The sequence below is a fragment of the Wasmannia auropunctata genome, unplaced genomic scaffold (assembly GCF_000956235.1).
Source record: "Wasmannia auropunctata unplaced genomic scaffold, wasmannia.A_1.0 LD335187.1, whole genome shotgun sequence".
Lineage (NCBI taxonomy): Eukaryota > Metazoa > Arthropoda > Insecta > Hymenoptera > Formicidae > Wasmannia > Wasmannia auropunctata.
Genome location: NW_012027703.1, coordinates 55,033 through 79,407, shown reverse-complemented (window position 1 = coordinate 79,407; position 24,375 = coordinate 55,033). Strand labels below are relative to the sequence as shown.

Sequence of the window (24,375 nt, the reverse complement as noted above, 5' to 3'; positions counted from 1 at the left end):
AAAAAAAAAAGAAGCAAGTTTTAGTTTGTGTGAGGAATATCCTTTCCTGGTTGTGCGCGATAGATCATTTATTATCTTCATTGTTATCCATACGCCGCATCATAATTCACGTCTATCGTGACTGTAAACGTATGCACGAGATTCTCGCAGTAGGTATATGTGTCGTGTATAGCAGTAAACGCCACCGCCACCACCGCCGCCGTGCAGACCACCGGCGAGCTTACTACATGAATCTAATTTTCTCTGAAATATCAATTCGATGAAATGGAAAAGCGCATCCTTTATTATTACGCTCTACCTCTCTCATCTCTTTGTGGCTCTCTCGGCATTCCCTCTCGGTGCGTTGCCATCTCGCCATCTCGTTCGCTCCAGTTTGCGGCTGGATGAAATCTTATACGTTCCACGCGCGAAACGATCGCGCGTGTAGCATCGGACAACGACGGCCGCGGCGTTGGGGCGGGTAGGTATAACAACCGAGTCGTTCGACGAGGCCGTCCCTATCGATTTCCACCTGCGTCCGTTTGACTCACGCGCGCGCCTGCTCTCCTCTGTCCTATAACGCGCCAATTATTCTCGAGCGCTCGTGGGAAGGGCGTAATAATTCCGTAATAACTTCCGGAACATCGCCCGAGGAACAGCGAGAACGATAGCGAACGGCCGCATAACTGACAAACGAGATACCGCGCGAACGATTCCAATCGCTTTTTGGGACAATACGCGCCTCGCAATTTACCATACACCCAATTTTTATACTTCCGTGTCGACATCGCATCTGGCGGTAAAGTGTTTCACTTAAATCTTGATCGTTTGACATGCAAATTACATATTACGCATCCATCTATGTAGTTTCTTACCATTTACATCAATTCCAGAATATCGTTGCAACCTGTCTTCGAAGGAATAGATATGTGACGTGAAGAGACGTGAGCTTTTGTAGATGTGATAAGAGTACTTTCATTTTAAGAGTAAAGTCGTGTCTAGAAGAGAATATCCATCATCGAAGTTGTCAAAAGATTGCGTTCAGTTCTGATTTATTTATACTCACAACCCTAATTGGTATATTCGCTCCGAAATTTCCTTAACTGGTATTTACGAGTCCGATAAAACTTTAAATTAATGTCTTTGCCTTAAAGTTAGCGTAAGGAAATAATTTCTTTTTTTCATTTTAAAAATCAATCCAAGGAATGAGATTATGTTATTTAAAATTATGTAAAATTGTGGAAAAGGGCTATCATTAGCGGGCGCTTTAAAAGCTATCTGGAGATTTGGCGTGTAATTGAAAAAGACAGTCCGCGGGTCCATCTTGGGCGCGAATATCAATTAGGATTAATAATAAATATACATATAGGAAACAGAAAAACCAATAATTTAATTCCGTTTTGTAATGTAAACGCTCCATGGATCTTTCTCTTTCACGTCAGAAATTCTGATAATACGTAAACACTGTGTTCTGACGTTATTTATCTTTACTTATGAAACACTCCAATGTATTTTTCTTAGATATCCTCTCGACGTACGTGAGCTCCAAAGAACTTCGCTCCGACGTCTTTTCGAATTAAAAGGGCAGAGGAATATTTGCGCGCCCATTCTTCGCGCGTTATTCGCGTAACAGCATGCGTCACATGCGTAACATAGTCGCGAATATATGATGATAGCAGCCAAAGAGCCGCAAATATTGAATTAATTAAATATGGCGCTTTAAATTTATCGTTGCGTTAATGCAATATTGCAGTTTGGAATTTCGGTCGCGCGGCAATTTGCACCTAGCTGTAACTACATCTTTCCCCTAGAAAGCAAAAGGAACTATTTCTAATAAGATCCGACCGCGAGGACGCTGCAAATTAATTAATTAAATTCTTGAGATTCTAGAAATGGTCAAACGTCGTACACGAAAGTGGATTGCATTCTTCCGCCCGACACCATTTTTTAACAAGCATCCTCCCTAGGAAATCGGGGATCTTATTAAATCCGTAGAACTATGAAAAGATTGTCATGAAGTAAATTTCACGTATAAATAAATATCGTTGATGTTTAAAATTATAATTATATTTCAAAGTGTTCGTTTTATAATAAGAAAAATATGCAAAAAGTCAAATCTGCGACGGTAAAACGATATAGATACTTTTTGAAGAGTGAACTTTGTGTTGAAAAATTTTGTTATTATTTACAGATTTTCATCGATAAATTGCCGACTGTTTTACACATAGTTGATAATTAATACTCTACGTCATGTTATCCAACTTTGACGCACGCGTGTGTAGTGGTAAATGAAGTTGAACAAGCAATAGGTTCATTAAACGGTTCATTAAACTCTATTTGATTGTATTGCTTCGTGTTTGCGTCGCATGTTAAATCAGCGCAACATTGCGGCGGGCAAATGCCAGTTGTATTAAGTTATGACAAGCTACGCTGACATCCATCCGCTGGAAACAACGTCGGTGTTTTTAACAGACTTCTTGATTATTCGCGCATTTTTCGCGCGAGCGCGAAGAATTTTTCCATCCCGGACTGCTGCACCGGTCGCAGCAACGGTCGAGACACGTAAATCCGCGGTGTCTCCGCTCTCCGCGTTCTTCGTGAGAAAAACTTCGCGTTGATACGCGCGCGCGAGCAAAGTTATCATGTAAACAAAGAAAACAAACTTGATAACAACGTTAAACCACGAACCGGTAGAGGAGTTCTCGCACGGCTGCCAGGCCAGGCTGTACGTAGGTACATCGTAAAGTCGCGGCGCAGCGGCGCGGGGCGCGTAAGAAACCGCGAATGCAGTTGTGAAAACATCGGATTAATTAAACAGCGCTTTAAACTTGTAATCGCCGCATTAATTCTCCCGCCACGAATTGCGTTCTTCTAAAGCGAGATTACATCGCGGAATTTTATGCGGCGTACTGCTATGTTAAATTCTTCTAAATGCAAATAATTTAGAAAAAATAGGCTCCCGAGAATAAATCAAACAAAGTAAAGGCCTATGAGGGAGCCAATGCGGATGTTGTGTGTAATGATTTTTACGATATCCAACCACACGCAAACTGCGCGCTGCATATTCGTCGGTCTTGAAACACAAAGTTTATTACATGAGGCCGGAATCACTTGTAACAAATTAAATCAACTAACAATTTAATCTCTCTGATGCTATGCATCTATAAGAATCCCCTCCCCCCGAATCTGTAAAGAAAATTTTTTTCTAATTGCGTTCGGATTCCGCAATTACATATCTCGTACAATCTCGTTATGTCACGTAGATATCAGCGTCTGATGACATATCGCCGTCTCGAATGGCAATCCATTTTGGAGATATTATAACTTTAGTTCCGAAAATCCGGCTGTGATCGGTCGTATGTCGGTTCATATTCGCATCTCATTGAAATTCATGATGTTTCAAAACTGGATTTATACAACTTTCCAAATAAGCGACTCAATTTAGATACAAAGTTATATCTAACGCATACGAAATATTATATTTCAAACAAATACATTTAATATTAAATGCAACTCGATTAGCATTACGTCTCTTAATTTGTAATAAATGTAGGTAATATTGTGAAAAATAAGCTATTTTTAAGAAAGAAGTTAAAATTTCAATCAATTTTATTAGTAAACATTATTATTATGTATATGTTAAACGTTTTGTCACATGTTGCCAGGAGCCAATATACTGGATATTTTTACACACTGTGTCGTATATTGCATAAAAATAAACATACTATAAAAATTTTTTAAATCAAAACGCCATTAATAAATCTGAAAATGATGACAAGAAAATGTATATATCTTTATTAATAAAAAAGTTATAGCAAATAAAAAGTAAAAGAAATTGTCGAATACGACACACTTACAAAGGCAACAAAGGATTAAATTTATAGATATTTTTTCCAAATCTAAAAAATTTATTTTGTGTCTAAAATATTTATTTTTTGCATTGGCCCATCTTATGTGTTCCCCTTCATTGTGTTTAATACATACGGTTGTTAGATATATATAGTTTGACACGTTGGCCTCAATACGTTACACTTTAAATAATTATTTGAATTTACGCGGTCTGAAAACGCGCTAGATTGTTTATTGCGATGAATATTATCACATGCCTCGGTGGTCTAAAGGTAGGACGCCCGTCCGGCAAACATGGAGATCTGAGTTCGATTCCTGGCTGAGAATATGAGGTGATATTTTTTCGCAATAAATTTCTTTACAGATTCGTCGAAATTGATTCGTATAGATGCAGACTAGCATTTATTTGACGTCGCGGGGGAGGGGGGGATTTATTAAATGCAAGTTAGCATCAAGTTCTTACGTGATAATACGGTCCTGTTTCAATCATGGGGGGTTGCGTTGAATCCGGAAAGTAACAGCACGCAGTTTAGTCGAAGCTAGGATACGTATGTAAAATCACATAATAAAAATGTAGCACCAACATCCTGATATAACCGTTGCATTGGCTCATCTTATTCATTGTGTCTAAAAAATTTATTTCTAAAAAATAATATAATAATTTTTTTAAATAATATCGTTACTTTACTTTATTAAATATATTTTTATTTATTATATTTATATAATTAATGCAAGGCATATATAATATAAGTAATATTGTGACAACGTATATTACAATGTATGTAATGGATATATATGTGTTTTAATGTGACTCGGACGCGCCAAGTTTTTGTATGTCACTTTGATTTTATACAATTTTTACACAGTTTTATACAATTTAAAATTTCCAATGGAATCCGCGACAGAATAGCGCATTTGTATTGTGTAATAATATTGAATAGAAATATTTTTGAAATGTCAATAAAAATATTTTTTTTAAATGTAACAAAACATATCATATTATCATCATATTATTTTACACATTAGATTTTTTTAATAATATATATAGACATAAATATAATAACTATATTTGATTTTACTGTCACAATAAATTAGCACTAAGCTTTTATATCAAATCTTTTGTTGGAGAAGGGAGGAACGTATACTTGACGCCGTTCTTTATCTTTTTTAAAGAAATAATTTTGTGTGGTCAGAAATTATATTTTTTTAAGTAACATTAACAAAAAAATATATTGACGATAAGCTATATTTGAAACTTTTTCTAGCATTCTATATAATTAAAAATATGAGCCACTTTGAATTTGCTGATATACTATATAGTATGTGCACAAGATCCGGCCAAATAAAATATACAAGCGGGCACGACATGATTTTTTTATAAAAATAATAAGAAAAAAAGCATAGAATAAAATGTTTTTATTTTTGGTTTATTTTTCGAAAAAATCGAGTTTGAAAATCCGCTATGTACGCATGCTGTTACAACTAAGGTACGGTTTGTTGAGCGACGTATTGTGTTTATATAAACAATGTCCACACACGGCATTTAAAAGCTACTGAGTTAAAGAAAAAAGCACAAAGAAAATTTTTAATAAACAAAATTTTATTCTATTAATTACAAAATTTCCACGGTGCAAAAGATCCATGTTCTACAAGACTTCGCTCTTTGAATTAGTTTTCGATCGAAAACACACCGATTAGGATATCGCTCTCTGTAATAGCGAACAATAGCAGATAATACTATTAGAGGCTCCCAAAGCCCGGATCATATCGACATACTCCCTGTTCGTGTAATTCATCGTCGTGATATTTGAACGAAAACTAATTGTTCGGCACAGTAGAGCGTTGTTTATCAACACGATAGGCGATATACGTTGCTCGACAGTCGTATGTTAGCCGTAATAGCATGCGTACTTAGCGGATTTTTAAACTCGTTTTTATCGAAAACTAAGCCAAAAATAAAACAATTTTCAGAAGGAAAGAGCCAAATTCAGTCGAGGCTAGATGTCGGTTGTCCAATGATATTCTTAATTTTTACATCTTTCAGCTGTTGTAAACTGCGCCTAACCGATTACTGTCGGTCTTTAAGAACGCAATCATAAAACTGAAATATTATCACAAGTTAAATTGATCGTCAATTCGATGATTATGCTGTTACCTCAGCCAGGATTCGAATCTAGAACCTCCCAATTCTATCCGGAACGAGTGTCTTATCTGTTCGACCACTGAGGCTATGGTAATATTTATCGCAATATTAGTTATTGAGTTGCGTTATATCTTATAAATTTCGTTATTATTTTGTGTGTATGTGTGTGTATGTGTGATATGTTTTTTAAATGAATGTCAAATGTGAAACAATATTAAATTAATTATTTCTAGACAATATTTTGTAAAAAAGTGTATAAGCATTTCTAGCGTCTCTAGATTCTATAAAACCTATTAAATTAAACCTATAAAGAGTGCGTTCCATTTAACGCTCGTAACGCTCTTGAAATTATTTCATCCTTGTTGTTTATCAAATGGTAAACAAGGACAAGTAATGCTCGCGAGCGTTGCGAGCGTTAAATCGAACGCAGCTTAAGATTAAATATTACAAAACATAATCACTCATTTAAGCGAATCTTTTTCAATCAATGGCAAGATATATATAGGATTGCATTCAGAAAGTTCGCCTAGGTGCATCTAAATATTATTTTATTCTTGTTTAACATTCGGTGAATAACAAAGATAAAATGATATACCGTGAATTCCTGAACGCAGCCCAAAACTCAGTCATGAATTACGAATAATTTATTATCTTAAATTAACAAAGAATGTGCGTTTTATATATATATGTATGTATATGTGTATATATATATATATAGGTATATATATATATATATTGTATATATAATGCACTTATATAATTCTTTTAAAAATAGTAAAAAATATATAGAATATGTAAAATTATATTATAAGGTACATATATATATCTTTAATAACATTAACCTTTAACACTTTTTAAATGATACGTGTCAAAAGATCTGTCATAGACTAAATGCTGTGAGTGTTGTTAAGTAATGCTGTAGCTGAAAATAAAAAAGTCACGCAAATTTGTCTGACAACGACGTCATAGACTAGATGTTTCTTAAAATGTATCTGTTTAAATTTATCATTGCGATATCTCCATTATCTCATAAAACCCAAAAACTAAAAATATTTTATTTTATATACCTTATAATTTAAACCCCAGCTCGATCGATTAAGATTAATTAGAACACACAATCGGTTCAGCTGTTGCTGAAATATGAATTTGTGAGATCTCCAACTTATCTAGATAGTTCGCGTAAATATAGCCGCAGGCGTCTACGCATCGCCGTTCTACGCAAATTCGTTGGACATAAACTTGGCGCAAGACATGCACTATCGTGTCTCTTGTCACGTAATGCACGCTCTTTAAAATTGTTGGTAAAAAACTTGTTTTCATTAGAAAGATAATTAAATATAATTGAGAAATATAGTAAATGAAACTACAATATGAAAGAACAAAAGAATAGAAAATGTACATTCAAGTATTAACAAAATTCGTAATTTATACAGGTATATACATCATTTCGGTATAAAAAAAATGTGTTTAATTTTTTGTACACTATATCTCCGCAAAGTTGTATGGCTGTTATACTTCTTATCTACAAGACGAGCAAGATTGTCTGGCGCTATCATCGATCCTAAAGAAAATTGTCATTCCGCTATTAAGATTCGCGAAAAGGAAGCGGTGAAGTTGAAAATTTCCCGGACCGAAAATCTTGTTTATGCCCCCGCTGTTATCTTGTCGTGCCGAAATTAGATGACACTAATGCCTTTACTTTGTACAATTGCAAGGACGTTGCCGTCGCTCCGGTTCGTCCTGCATACCTAATTAAGGTGCAAATAAGCGTAACGCTACTTTGTCTCGGGATCAACTAAGAAAGGAACGTGCAATGGCGCGCGGCGGAAGCAATCTATCGGGTGAACTTTATTCAAAGGGTTTACGGAATTTTGAATGTCGTTGACACAGTAGACGTTCTTTCGTTAATTACGCGGCGTTAAGAACTTTCGAGGAAAAAATATATTAAACAATATACGATAGATAACGTTAGCAGTGCGAGTGCAAAGCATCGAGAATAATGTTCGTTCTAACATCGATGTTGAATTTACCTCTGCACCACTATTGACCCAATTGTGATTCTGTGTCGCCACGACTTTACACCGATATCGTCGAACGACGCTTGGCTACTGATATTGCCCCAGCTATCCGATCGATGTTGACGATTGGTACTTTTGCAATATTTTCGCATCAAGTGGGAAAGTAAAATTTAGAACATATAATATTCAAATAAATGATCGACAATTCTCGCGGGAAATTAAATTTCTCATTTGGTCGTTTCTTTCGTTTACCTTCGTCCTTATTTCATTCTCGTTAGTGTATTTAATTTATCTTGAAGTTATTTCTGTATTGTAATTCAAACTTACGATATCAAATTAAACTGCTACTAGTTAATAGACGATATTTCATCTATTTCCATTAATTAGCGTTGCATACTTATATTATTCGATGTATTAAACGAAAATTCCATTTTCTATCGTATGATGACATTGATTATCACAAAATCGAGTCTAATTAATGGATATAGCTCCGCGATAATAATACCAGCTACAGAGAAAGCTCGTTTGTGCTAATTACAGAATATTAGTGGCCATATGGTTATGTTCTAGCTATCCGAAAACTATTAATCGTTCGATTAGCACATGCAGCGTTAGCCTCTTCAATGGTACTTTAAAATGATTACACGATACAAAAATTTCAAAAATTACATTGCAAACTAAATCTTGTAATTTGTTAGGAAAAATTAAAATAAACCACATTAAGCACGAAACTTAACGCGGAACTCCGGAATATATCGACATTAACAATAAACTTTACCATAAACTTTATTGGGCATACCACTTAAGGGGTTAATGAGATAAAAATCAAGGAATCCTTATTTTTCTAGGAGATTAGATAACAAATGTAAATTTTTAAATCCGATTAAATAATTACAATATTTACAGCGCGTGCGTGTGTGCGCGCGCGCATGTGTGTGTTTGTAGCCTTGGCCAAAAGTATTAGACACTTTATTGATCATTTTATTTAATGTTTTAGCTTAAAAATTGATATAAGCCATTTGCTATAAATTATTTTATATTATATATATACACTATATGTATATATACATATTATGCATACATATATATTAATAATATAATATATACGTATAATAAACTATATTATTAATCAAATAAAATTTGTCACTTTAGAAAAATAATGTATTACAAAAGCTGTAAATGTGCATATAATGTGAAAAACTTTATTTCACTGACATTCACAGGATGACAAATAATGGTGTATTGTCCATACCCATTTATTTGTATACCAAATTCACATGCGTCAATCAATGGATTACATGTTTCAACAGCCCTTACCGTGCCCTCTCCTAGATTGTGGACAACACAGGGCATCAGAGCTGTGGACCCTGATTGCGCCGAAACCGATGTTGAATTTTCCGTGCCGAAGGTCATCGGTAGAGTTGGTGGTAGATCGACATCTAATGGCTTTCCCGTCGTGCCGTCCAACGAGTTCATATTAACATCGACTATTTCGGCCGTCACTGCTGCTGGATATTCTGAAATAAATTAATTATTGGTTACTATTCTTACAAACAAAAATTTTCACTGTAAATAAACAGATACGCGGATTTGCGGTTAAAAAAGATTTAATATAAAGCCATAGTATAATAGTACGTAATGCGTCGAATAAACAAAATATATAAAAGAAAAGTTTAAATATTGAAATTAAATTTGCCTAATTTAAACAAATGTCAGCTTAATCGAATAAACTACGTAATTGTAATGCAAGAAATAATTGGTTAATTTAATAATTTCAACTATTGATGCATTAATGAAATTTACGGTTGCATAAATATATAATTTAACAGTTAACTTCATATTTATTTAAACCAGGACAATCGACAATCATTTATGCACTTGCCACTGTGATTGCAGTATTTGTATTATATTTGATCTCTCCTATTAAACCTCAGCTTAACATAACTGTACCCTTTTACAAGCAGATAAATCGACTCTATCAATAATATTGGACTTATATTGATTTAAATATTTTACAATATTAGTTTTGATCGAGAACAATAATCATATAATTATTATTGTCAATTTTCCATAACAAATTCAGTTCCTTATCATGGATGCTAAAACGAGTTTTCGGCATCGGAAGTCATCGACTATCCTCGAGGTAACCACCGTTAGATGCACCGAGAAATTGGCATTAAATCACGATGGCCTTTATGAAGTCGAACTTCCTTACAATATGAGCTCGGCTGCGCATGAATATGAGTAGAACACCTAGTTTCATATTTCACTTTTAAAACGCTGCCAGCAGCTATAAAATTGAATTTAATTACTAAATGACCTGTAATTAATAGCCTTCGCATAAGCGTATAAATAAATCCGAAAATTAAAAATATTTATAATGCAGCGTAATACAGAATAATTTAAAAATACGTAAATATAGATTCTATATGTAAAAGTTTTCTACATAATTAAAGAAAAATCAATAATTCTCCTTTTGGGAAATAAATATATATCAATGTTTCAAAACTGATTGATACAGAATATTTTAAGTTTCAATTAATTTAATTTACATAAACTGAAAAGGTATTATTAACATATTTTTGAAAGAAATCAAACATAATAATTCTAGTTACATTCATAAATTTTTGTACTTTTTTGACAATATACAAATGTAAAATTTTTATAATTTTTAATAATGTAAAATTTCCATTTTTATTTATTAAAAAAATATTTAATAAAATAATATATTTCTGCACGGTGGAATTAAATATTGAGAGATACATTATCGTGTCTCAGTCATAGTTATAGTTAACCAAATATTATATTCAATAAAATAATTATTACCTTATTAAATAAAAATATTAAAATACGATACATAGCGTGATATACTATACTTGGATATCGTATAATTTTCGTATAATGTAAATATATACATATATATATATATATATATACAGACAAAAATATTCACAAATTAATCCATGTTGTTAGTTATCATGTACATACACATAAAATACCACATATTCTATTTTACCGTTTAAATTGAAACTAAGTATTGCAGACGCAAAAAATTTTTTCAACGTCGTACCCGCATTATTTCGCCTATCGACTCTGACGTGCAAACATTTCACTGCGCTGAAGATCCGCCCGCAGACGATCAAGGGAAAAAAGTACCTTCCATCGTATGCATCACTTTTCATCCATGAGAACTTACGGAATGTTGCCGGTCATGCATGGCGGTTGTGGCTACATTACATTGGATGCGTCGTCTTGTCGGAATAATTTTATTTTTCCCTGATGGTTAGAGAGAGAGAGAGAGAGAGAGAGAGAGAGAGAGAGAAGGAAGAGAGCAGGAAGCGCGCGAGGTGGTTATCCGTTCATGTCACGCGGATTCCCGCAAGACCGTCATCTATTTTGTCGCCATAAAAGAAGATACCGGAGTAAAAAAATCTATATCCCACGCGTACAAATGTTTGTGCAGGGGCGATCGTGGTGGCGAGGGTGGTTAAAGTCCAGCGGAAAGCCTCTTAACGAGAATCCCTACGATGCGAGGGCTTTGAGCGGGCAACCGTTAAACTTCGTTCGACCTCGTAACGACTGCTTTGATTTAACGTCTATTTTTCAGAGCCGGTCGCTTACCGCGACCGGCCGGTGGTACAGTTGGCGAGGGGGGAAAGGAGGGGGAAGGGGGGTGAATTCGTTAGAAGATGCTCATGAGACAACCGCCTGGTCGGCGACCTTTGTTGACAGACTATCGCCGTTAACGATCACGCGCGCGCATTCCCGGCCTCGCCGTCCCGCCGTTATTCCAGACGGATGAAAGTTGAAGGAAAACGATAGCCTCAAAGCTGACATCCGAGCTGAAATGCCACGAAATTTGTAAAAAGGGGTACCAAATGTAAAAAGTTTAAATGTGGAAGCTGAAACTTGGAGTTACGCCAACTTCCAACGTAAAATATAGAAAAGGTACGAGAAAGAAATCGGTGTAAATATGTGGAAGGAGTGCAAAATATATATGTATATCGAAAGCTGTAATAACCTGATACAAATTGCCTTTTTTTGCCTAAAACAACATAAATAATAATATATCCTATAGGTGTTTGAAGGAAATTAAATATTTCAAAAGCCTGATAGCGATCGATAAATTGTAACTTAAAGTTCAACGGCAGAATCCCCTCAGACCCTTCTAATTACCATGTGAAATTCAAGTCGAAATATCGGGTGTCAAAGTTTGGAACTACAGAGCCAAAGCACTAATTACCATTGATTAATTGTTCAAGAATTTGCATGGTTTCCTGCCGCGATCGCTTCTCGACGGTGCGTAATTATGAATTTACGAAATGTGTAATTAATTATACAACACACACAGGCATATAAGACGAGAGGTGCACACGTTTTGGCATATGATGGCTCTTATTCCCGTTCTGCAGCGATGTCTGAGAATATTGTTCGCATTTCGTGACGATGAAATTTCCGTTCGCGATTTCCTCGAAACGTTGCCGCTTGCTCCGCCGGAGGCATGAGCACGATATGCATTCGAGATATTAGCTTTGTACTCGTGTCCTTTGATCTAACTTGCTAGTCTTTCTTGACCTGCTTTTCACCCGAAAGATGAAGGTGCATTCGGTGATCCGCAACCCGGTCGTTTGCCCCGAAAATATTTTTAAAATTGTGTCAAAGAATTTTTCCTTTTCAAGCGCGACCTCGTCCGTTAACAGACTGCTGATAAAATTTTTTTATGTTTATTACAAGAAGGCAAAGATAATGAGAACGCCATTATCGACATCGAAAGATCGAGTTTTTCACAAGTGTGCCAGTAAATTCGTAGAAGACGTGTCGATAATACTAGGAAAATATTTGAGCAAAGCGACTTTTTTATTATAGTAAAGTGTCCACATACACCACACACATACAAAAACACATACATTTAACATATATTATCAATATTACATTCGTGCAGAAATTTTTAAAAATTGCATCTGATGTATACTGCATACATGATTATGATTAATATCTTGCAATTAGTTAATTTTCCTAATATTGGAAAATTGCACATAATATATATGTACATCTTTTTTTTAAATTTGATTTTGTAAACCAAAAATCATAAAAGTCATATTTCAATATGTAATGAAATAATTAAACTTTTTAATGCAATTCCTAGTTATGTAACAATAATAACACATATTTGACAAATCAAATTCTATACAGTTATACTTGAAAGACACACATTTTTATAAAATCTATATTTTATATTTTTTGTATTTTTAAATAATCTAGATTATATATTCCATAATATGTAATATAACACAATGTACATATAGCGCAATATTGAGTACATAATTTGTTAAAAATAATCAAATTTAATGAAAATAATATACAAATTGTCCCTAAAGCTGACAGAAAAAAAATGCGAAATCTTTTACAGATATGTAAATTATATCTTATACGAAAATACAAGATAATAAGATTTGGGTGAAAACTTTTAATGCACGTGTATGCTCATAAAAACGGAGAACTTCATGGATTTGTTCATTATATGCCTGGAAATTTGGGGAAAAACTGCTATTTTGTATACATATACATATATCGTATGTATGGTGTATACCTTTAATATTATAATATTGTATGGAAAAAACAATTATTGACATATTACATTTAGATATTTAACATATTTAATACTTTGACTATATAAATATGGACTGCTAGTCTCCCCACTTTTACTATGTAAAAGACATATACCCGATGTCGCCGAGTTGAAGTTGATTGTGGTATCAAACTTCGATTTTTAGACTCCACCCCAGTCAGTAAAAAAATGTGAAATATGTCAAAATGTATTAAATGTTATGTTGAAAATTGATAGGGAGCCGGAAAAAATCTCAAATCGACGGAAAGAAATTAAAAACAGACTCAGCACCTTTCCTTTACACGTCGTAAACACGATTTCACAGAAGCCTTCTCCCTCCCCGCAGAAAATTACTGATTGAGTCTACATCTTCCAGCTTGGCAATACGTATGAAGTTAATTACTATCAGTCCATACTTATATAGTCAAAGATTTAACATATTTAAAAGTTAAATAGATTTCTTTCTTTTTGGAAAAAAAATAATCTTTTCTAATCTCATATATATAATGAAAATTTGTGATACATCTTGTTAACGTGATATTTCTTATATATTGTTTCATGCAAAATGAATTGGCGTATAAAAAAACGCAAGTAATAATACTATACATAACATAATATTGATTTATCAATGCTTCTTATATGAAATTGATATATCAAAATAAGTATATATCTTAAAAATATTGAAACGACATTTTCAAAAGCGAGATACCAGACATGAATAATGTCAAACATGTCGAGGAATATCGACAACTCCTTTTCCCCTTCTCAATGATATATAAATTGGATACGTTAAAAAGTAAAAAGTTGTATATGTTAAAAATATAATAAAGTACACGTTAAAAGCACATGAAAAGTTTGTTTAGTAAATAATATATAAAACGTAACTGCACATTGCGAAAACGTAATAAAATACGTAAGAAAATAGAAGATAAAATTATAAAATGTTTAAAGGAATCCTACAAGAACTCCAATGTTTTAAATTATAAACCAATTTATATATTTTATAATAATTTAATTATAACACATCTAGTTTATGAAAATGGAATATTTCAAAATATTTTGGAATATTGTCTATATAATAAAAAATTTTGCGTATTGCAAAAAATTCCGTATAAAAAATTGAAACGTATATGCTAAATTAAAAGATCTGTGAAACAGATTTTGAAACGTTTATTATCACATGTAACTATAATGAAATAAATGTTAAAGCCGGATTATTGATTTTTATGCAATTACATCACATATTATTATCACATGTCTGCGGTAAACCTTGTTGCATGATGGTTAATAATGATTCGAGATTCCAATCAAAATAGATTACCATAATTAAACATAAATACGTACGCAATTATATATAATTTGATACAGACTAACTGCTGAAAATTGGTTAATGAATAATAAAAAGTAAATTATACGTATACATTTTATTGAAGAAAGGGATTTCTTAAAATCTTATAGTGAGAAGCAAGATCCATCAATTCATTAGAGCGCATTCTATGTATATACCTTTTTGTCGCTGCGAGCGACATTATACGTTCTAATGCTTTAACCCTAGATTACTAACTTAAGATTTATGAGGCATGCATATCAAGCGCTCGGCTACTGTATTATTATTTTTAAAATTCTTATTTCAAAGCTTATTTGAAAATGAAGATGCAATTTTTTAGATTATATATTAAGGGATACAAAATAGTGCATTCAAACTGTAATGGAAAGTTGTGATTGATTACCGTATTCAAAATAAGATCTATTTTAATAGTCACACATATTATTTTCAAAAATTTTATCTAAAGCGTCACCGCTAGTATTCTTTTTAGAAAGATATAAATTATATTTCCAAAGTAAATTTTGTTTTTAAGTTGGTTTAATCTTTTGTTGTACAAATTTTATTTTAAACATAGTTTGCTGAATTTCCAAATATAGAAAATTTTGGAGTCGCTGATTGCAAATGTGAAGCCAAGATTTGAAAAATCCAGATGGTATATCCAATATGGTGGCCAAATTTAAAAGATTAAATTATAATTTATATATAAAACTAAAATTATGCGTAAGGATTTTTTAGGCTTTTGATTTCAAACCTGCAGGCAAAATTCGACAACTTAAAATAACGGGTTTAACATTGAAGAAATCTTTACAACTTTTTAATAAACAAAATCTCACTTTTAACATAATCTAGGCCTAAATGTCGAAGATATGGCAAAAAAACTTAAATGTAAATATACCACAAATACAAAGTTTTAGCTATGTTCAATGTATTTTCAAAATTTTTGACCGCCATATTAAATCTGTTACTTTTAATTTTTTAAATTTTGAGTGCAGATTTGAAATCAGCAAACTCAGAAACATTAATATGTAAATATGACATTTTTGAAATATGTTTATTACATTTTTCTTTTCAGCGTGATTTTTTAAATGTTAATTTTAACTGACTCTTTATTAATTGTTAATAATAACATATTTATATAGATGTATGTATATATGTCTCGAAAACATAAAATATCAAATATATTACACAAACCAATTATGAAATGCACAAGAAAACTGCAGAAAGACAGGTGTCTCATATACTTAGGATATTATATTACGCAAAGGATTAAAAACTCAAATTCAATTATTAAAACGCATCACGCATTAAATATAACATTATCTATCAGACGCGTACGTTTAATAATGTCAGATAATTAATGGAAAGGCGTACCGTTTAATTTACCATGTTGCAGCGCAAAATGGGAGGACACGTAGCACTTCTTGCGAACAATTTTAACGCTGATTTCAATTGGCGATCGGCGGGAGGCTTTAATTCCATCGCTGCGTTGTACCCGTGGGGCACATTATCCCTCGCGCAGTAACTTTTTATAAGGAAAGATCGTTACTTTCACAGTTACGTGCCGGGTTATTAAACCGCTGCTCTCCCTCTTCGCGGAAGAATAAAAAAAAAAAGAATCGCGCGCAAATCCCGATCATGGTGAGCAAGCGCGAACGATCTTCAGTATAACGTTGTCGCAATAAAATTGACCTGCATTCTGATAAGTGGCAAACAACAGGAGAACGAGCTTATTATTATTTCGATGGAACTTAAATTGTACACATCGCTTATAATGTCGTTTCTTCTTTGCTGCTTTCTTTTCTATTCTTTCTTTTTTTTTATTCGCTTTCCCTTCACGTTCAACTTTAAATCTCAAGCATCACATTGCCGCGAAATACACGGAGATAAACCCCGAGAGACCTGCCAAAACAAATAGCAAAAGTTTAAGGCCATCGGAAAAGTTTCATTATTTTCAAAAGGTTACGTGCTGCGTATTTTTAATAAAACCGGATAAACGTTTGACGAAACCATCAACTATGAACGATCACAAATCTACGCTTACTGTTTGTCAATTAAAATTTATATGTAAATGTATACATGTATGTTTTTTTGGTGCTCGAGTTCGCGGAAACGGATGATAGACCTGATTTACATGATACTTTTTTTACGAGCAAAAAAATCATAATTCTATAAATATATTATATTTTTTAGCTGCTAGTTTTGTGTAACATGTTATTTATAAAATTACTTTTTTAGCTTCTAATTTTCTAGTTTGTTGAAACATTAGCACACTAATTATAGGCACTTACAATAAAAAAGCATCGTGAAAATCAAACTTTATCTTTGAAAACATTGGAGTTCTCAGAATTCTTTTGAACGTTTATGTTAGCTATATATAATGTAGAACTGTTAAGTTTTTCGCGCATATAAAAAAAAGCTTGTACAACCATCTTTTGACGAAACTATTTCAAAACTATTTCTCTATTTTTAACCTCTAAGTTTCTAATACAATTTATATGTACAGTCAAACCTCGATAACTCCTCTATAATTCGAAAACCTCTGTAAGACGACAATTTTGTTCATTCCCTTCCGCTCTGCGAAAAACCTGTATAAATCGAAATAAAACCTACCTTAACTCGAATTATTTGTCAGATATTTAGATGTATTATTTTACTTCTGCAACTCAAATTGAAAGTAGCCAGTCCTCTACAAATCGAAGTTTACCTCTATAAATCGAACTTCTATCGCTACCTCTATAATTCGAAGTTGTAGCTATGTATAACCGTAAGTAACAGCTTGGTATTTGTTTTATGATTATATTTATTATAGGTATGCAATAAATAGTTCACTGTTAAATATTGAATTTTTTTCCTAAAGCCATTATAATCGGAAAATTATAAGCTCTCGTACAAAGTCTCCGTCAATCAAATTTTCATATTTTAATCCTCTTTTACTCGAATTTTGATAAGACGAAAACTTTATAACTCGAAGGGTTTTTCTCTTCCCTTGAGATTCGAATTATCGAGATTCAATTGTATTTATCAAAATTTAATACATTCATCTCCCTAAAGCAATTCTACGAATAACATGTGAGTAAAAAGTTTAAAAAATATAGTTTTCATTCTTTCTATTGATAATTCTGGCAGAGTACGTGTACATATCAAGTTTATATCTTTGCCTGTTATTGATTTGCAATTTATATTTGAGTGTAAGTGCATTGTACTATTCGATCAAAATGAAATGTCAAAGCAGATGCATCAATTACGAAGAAACAGTTTATTGAAATCCATCGACATATACCGGACGGAGAATGCGGCGAAATTTCTTTGATATTTTATTTTGATGGATTTAAAAAAGAGAGAAATAGATGTGGAATGTGGATATTCTCTTTTTACTGTCGTTTTATTGGTCGAATATTGTTTAAGAAGAAAAAGAAGGAGAAGAGTAGCATATATTTTCAGAAATTGTATTATAACGTACCATATAAATGTTAACGCTGCAGATACAAACGATGATTAAAATCAGAATTATTATATGTAATGTAAAATTAATAAATATAGTTTCTTCATATATTCTACGCAAAAATAATGCTCTGAGATGTATGTATAAACTCATAAATAAGTTAATTAAGTGCCTCATGATCCTTAATATACATGAGTCGCTACTACCATCACATCTACCTTCTTTTTCTAATCAAGATGATTTTAATCTTTTGCTCCATCCAGTACTGTATGTTGATGTTGAAATCCATTGCTTGTCTTTAATCACATCCTCCGTATTTCTAATCTGTTCTGTGATTTTTTTTCTTACTCATGGGCTATGATGATAACTAAAAAGAAATCGGCTCGAATTTAATACTTTTGCGGAGTATTACTGTCAAATAGTTGCAATAAGTTGCAATATGGGTTCCAGCAATGGAAACACATAGTTACAATAAGTGTGTTATAGAGTCTGAAAATTAAGGAATTCATTCAAACATTCGAAGCGAATGCAATCAAAATACCTCTCTAGATCTCTAGATTATAATATAAAAATAAAATATTTCCTAACATTCATGTAGAAACGTTCATATTAGGAACAAACTTTCTGTTTATAGTAATATTTTAATTGTCCATAAATTATTGTCAGTTAATTGTATAGCAAAAAATTATAAATGTCATGGTGTTGAATGAAATAATTTCATAATTATATCAAGCGTCATGATTATTAAACTATGTGATATCGTAATAAATAAAAATCATTTAATCTGCATCGTATTTTAAACGTTTAACTTTTTAAAGACTACCTTTGTTCGAGTTAACTCCTGAGCGAAAGTTGCGCCAACTTTTTCCCGCGTACATGGAACGTGAACTCGTACAACTTCATATAGTCAATTTAAAAGCTATGCGATCCAAATTCTCTGTGTTTTGAGTTAGCACGAGAGTATTTTTTTATTGCACTAACTTTTATCTATAGCTCGCCCTTCCTTTCTCTCTCAAATTTTATTGTTTTATAAAAAAAAAGCCTTTAATTGTCAATATTAGAAACAACTTTTGAGAAATATATAGAGTAAATAATTTAATTTTTTACAATATACAAGGTATCCTAGAACTATCACACTATTTGTTAACGGCAAATTCTTGAAGTCATTTAGCAATGAAAATTCTAATTCTAATCAAAATGTTGAAATTTGGAACACTATTGGAACCTATATATTTTATACTATATATAATTAATTATATTATATTTTATGCACAATATAATTCGATAGAGACGTTAGAAAAAAAATTGATATTTAGAGAGATAAAATTGATATGAAGAAAGAATCGCAGGAAGTTTTTGAAGCATAAGCTTTTGATGTTAATTGAATAAAAGTAATAAAATAAAAATAACGACTTCTCTTATACGCGTATTTATTTCAATTTATTGTCAGTTGGATTTGTCATTCTGATCAAACAGCACAGCAACACAGCGCGGCGATAAAACAGTTAGAATTATACTTCTCTGTAAACGCAATTTCAACGATTGCGTCTCTTGACGTAACCGTAATTACACCGCGTTTTTCGATTAATTACTCGCTGACTTCGTTAAAAGTACCGGGGCCGCAGGATTGCTATGCACTTCCCCGCGAAAACGCGGCACGTTAAATTGCAACGTTAAGCTCGCGCGTTCCACTTCGCGACTAGCTCGGTGCGTTAGCCCCAGAGTGACACAGCCGGAATAACGTGACGCCGTCGTGCCGCGCGGAATTAGACGTATCTGGAAAAGTTTGATGTCAGTTCGCCAACTCGCCGGTCACTCTCATGAATTATGTAATCATGCGGCTAAATGGTCTTATTTTTACAAATAACAAACACAGTTGCGTGTCCTCTCCTTCTCTCCTCCTACTAGCTGCTACCATTTCCGTTCATTATGGCGCACTTTAATCCCGCGATACGTTATCTCCTATATATAATTTTCCTGTTAACAATTTTATTTTGAATGCTAAAACTATGGAATATATTAAGACAACTGTATGAGAAAAACGAGCTAGATATTTTGTTTATGACATTTTGTGACATCTATATTAGCATTTTGTACACCAGACATGTGAATAAATAATACTCGTTTTTTAGCCGCGATCCAAATCTTGACAAATGCACGAGGAACGAGATCGGACCTGCGACGAGCTCCTCGTAGGTTGCCACCAGTAAAATTTTTCTCCGTCGCGAAATTCGTTAATTATGATTTATTGCTCGCGTGCATCCCGGGACTTTGGAAATTTATGCGGTTAAGCAACTGTAATTTCCTTGAATTTCCGCGTAACGTGCATCTTTCGCACTAATTTCAGCTACGAACTTTCCCTCAGTCGTCGGTTAAGCTAAAATACTGAAGTCGTCTGGAGCATTCCAGTTTTATCGTACCTCGCTCGCTCGCGTTTACAATTCCATTGCGGTCACTCGAATTTGTCACATAATTAGATACATTATGCATGGACGTTTTGATATGTGGTCACTTTTGCAACGTACAGCAGAAAATACAAACGTAACCGTCCAAACAGCATCGCCCAGAAGAACAGACACATTCGCAATTGCTTTGTATACTTTATAAGAAAATAAAAACAGCTCACTTCGGGCTGACCTCGCGACGAGGTGTGTGGCATTATTTATTTTCTCTTACATAAAGTTTTCATAAACATATTAACTAAAAAATGGTAGTAATTTTATTTCACGTTGAAAAGTGTAATTCAGCAACTTTAAAAATATATTATTGCCATAAATTATAACAGTGCTAAAAGTAGGAAGATATGTATATTCAAATGGAAATTATAAAAAAATACAGTTTTGCATTATTAAAGTAAGCTTTTTTTTATTATTTGTACAATTAATTATCCCAAATAGTTTTAAAATATGTAATAGTTTAAAATATGTAATATAGTAAATATAAGTGTTTTATCTTTTCAAAGTAAGCGCACATTTTAAAGGTTTTAATAATGACAATTGATATATATTTTATTTAATATTAATAACAACTTTCTAAGTGTATAATTAATGTATAAATAAATTTCTAATTCAAAAATGTTGAATTTAATGCCCTTTGAAATCTAAATATATAAACTCTACATTTAAATTTAATTACATTTAAATTTGAATTAAGAAAACGAGACTTGTCTGCTCAATCGAATAATATTACAACTTCGTTAAAGAATTATTCTCAGTATTGCGCAAAATTGTAAAAGCTCTTAATGTAAAAGCACATGTGCAGTTGCATTATCAGGAATCGGTTGAGGCGAAAATGGAAAACAATTAAATAAGGTATTACTTTAACTTTTTGCACGCCAATTTAAAGATAATAATTGAATGTGCCATATTTGGTTGCAAACTAACACGCAAAGCCATCATTATTCCATTGTTTTCTGTTTCGGTCGAATTTCCGAGATAAATTTGCGCGTATACTTTTCGCTGATAAAAGCTTTTGTAATTTCACGCAGCCAAACCAAAAGAATATAAAAACGTTCGACCATCAGAAATAGACGGCTATTACTGAGTTCACTTTAACGCCGCTAAACTGCAAATATTTAAACGCCGCAATTGTTTAAAAAAAAAAGCAAAACATGATAGATAAAACATTACTTCCAGTTCCGTTCTCGTAACGTAGCCCATCGGTCGAGAACCGATCGATTCTACTCTTAAGAAACTAATCCACTTGCGAGTACCCTGCGGCGGCTTTTGGCGCGAGACAGTTGTAGATGTATTTGCACCGAAATTAAGATGGATATGTTTACACTGAACGATACTGAACTGAACTATAAACTGAACTTAACTGACTGCGAAAAGCTGTGTATAACTGCGAACCGCCGCCGCGCCGTCATCGCAATGGAACAGCACGATTTTTACTGAAAAATCGGCATATTGCTTTATAAAGACCACGAAGCGTCTCTAAACTGAAAAATATCTTATTAGATTTCCATTTTCTCTTGACGCAGAAACCGCATTAAGGCATTATGACCCTTTTTCGTATACCTATTGTTTCTTCCAGCCAGGTAATAGTAATACGATTAACACGTCCGTTTTCCCGCTACCCCGCTCCCCCCCCCCCTTCCCCCCCTCCATCATGGCTTTAAAAACCGTATTCCAGTGGAGATAACGTAAAATTTGCGCAAATGCTAATTTGATTTTCACGGGTTTTCAGCTGGTTACCTCTTCGTTGCGAAACCGGCAGTAATCTTAAAATGCTAACGTATTAAATCAACCGTCGTTGTTAATAAAAAAAAAAAGCCTGCAATATGACACTTTCTCAATCTAACAATTTGCAACGTCACCGCAATTCGTTATCCGATGCGACACATTATTCCATATAAAAAATAGATCGGAAGTGAAAAATGCTGTCGATATTTTTGCAACGGGGTCGAGTCGGTTTTGCGAGGGTGCACGCCTCGGGGGTCTCCGATTTTACAGTGCATTTAACGAATACAGCACAATGTCACCAATATATACGTCTATATTTATACGTTCCTATATTTATACGTATCTTTTTCATCCTAACACATATTTGCCATCCTCTTTCCCTCGGTCTCCACGGCGATCCTCTGTGGATCGCAAAATTTATTTGATATCAGTCGCACGCGCTAATCTGTTTCATCTAAATACGCTATTTCTGCGTAGAGATGTGTGTAGAGGTGCGGGAATTCAGAAAAGGAGCAAAAGGATGTGGGGACACTCCCCCACCAGCAGGTGAACGTGCAGATGGTCTCAGATATAGAGCATGAAACACGCTCGGATCCCTTCTCGCCCGTGTTCGCGCAAGTAAGTATATTTAGCGACCGGAGAGTCCCGGTGTGTATGACGTACCAACCCGACTTTCTCACTCTCTCTCTTTCTTTTTTCTCCGCGATAGGCTGCTTATTTAGCGCCGCAAAATTGCCGCTGCACTCGCGCCGCAAAGTCTCCACGAATCTCCGAATACGAATAAATCGTGATAAATTTAACCGAACGGCCGAACGAGCGTCGGTTACAGTTACGATGATTAATACATTATTCAGCTTACGCATTGCGTTTCAAAATCTCGCTGGAGGCTTAACGTGTTACGTGGACGAGAACCCCGGGACATTTGATTTTAGCGATGCTAGCATCTCGTTAAACGAGCCATTGTTTTAGAGAACATTAATTTCCGATCGTTCAAATTAATTTTGATCGATCCCGCCCGACGTTCAAACACTTCATTCGACTTCGTTAAATAACAAGTTTTAAAAAACACACGAAAAAAATTCTCGATTCTCGATTTAATATATTTTGAGGGAAATATTTCTGTCCTGTTTACAATGGGCAGTGCAAATGTTCATGTTTAACCAGATTAAACAATGCGTGTCACAGCTAGGCGCGCATGACATGAAATTTAATGCACGATGAGAAGCTCAGGGAATTATAAGCGGGGAAGGTGAAAAATTTTAATTTATAACCCAGATAAAAATAAAATTTTATCACTCCTCCTGCCCCTCTCTTCACCCCCTTCTTTCCGGCGTAACGTTTATATTCGTTATGACTGGCGCGCAAGGTAACTGCAACGGGCTCCGAGAAAAAGTTTTCGCTTGTGTAATATCGCATTTGCGAATCCCGCAGTTCGCAGCTACGTATATTTCAGATTTTACAGCCGAGGTATTTGCATTAATTTTAAAGTAATTATATAAAAGTCTCGCCCAAAGCTGAAGTTTTTGTTTCGCGGCTACTTAATTCCACGCGGCTGTGCCCATATGCGGCTCGCACACACAATGTGAAATTATTTTAAAACTTATTTCGAAATTTAAAAGAATAAGAGACAATTTTGTTACATCATTTAGCTCGTCGTGCTTAAAGGATTTGAAAAAGAATTATAAAAGTTACACTAAAACACAAATACAAAAACAAAAAAGAAACAAAATATATATAATGTGTGTGTGTGTGTGTGTGTGTGTGTGTGTGTGCGTGTGCGTGTGCGTGTGCGTGTGCATGTGCGTGTACGTGTGCGTGTGCGTGT

At 33.7% G+C, this 24,375-nt stretch overlaps 1 protein-coding gene across 1 annotated transcript in view; it reads right to left on the bottom strand.

Annotated features, from left to right (window-relative positions):
• Window positions 1-9,241: 9,241 nt before the first annotated feature.
• The window catches only part of LOC105457646, a gene marked incomplete at its 3' end in the record, with an annotated part of 30,534 nt that continues 15,400 nt past the window's right edge, over window positions 9,242-24,375 (bottom strand). The window contains exon 2 of the mRNA XM_011702438.1: window positions 9,242-9,506. Within this exon, the coding sequence (XP_011700740.1) occupies window positions 9,242-9,506 (265 nt within the window). The remainder of the gene's footprint in view (window positions 9,507-24,375) is intronic.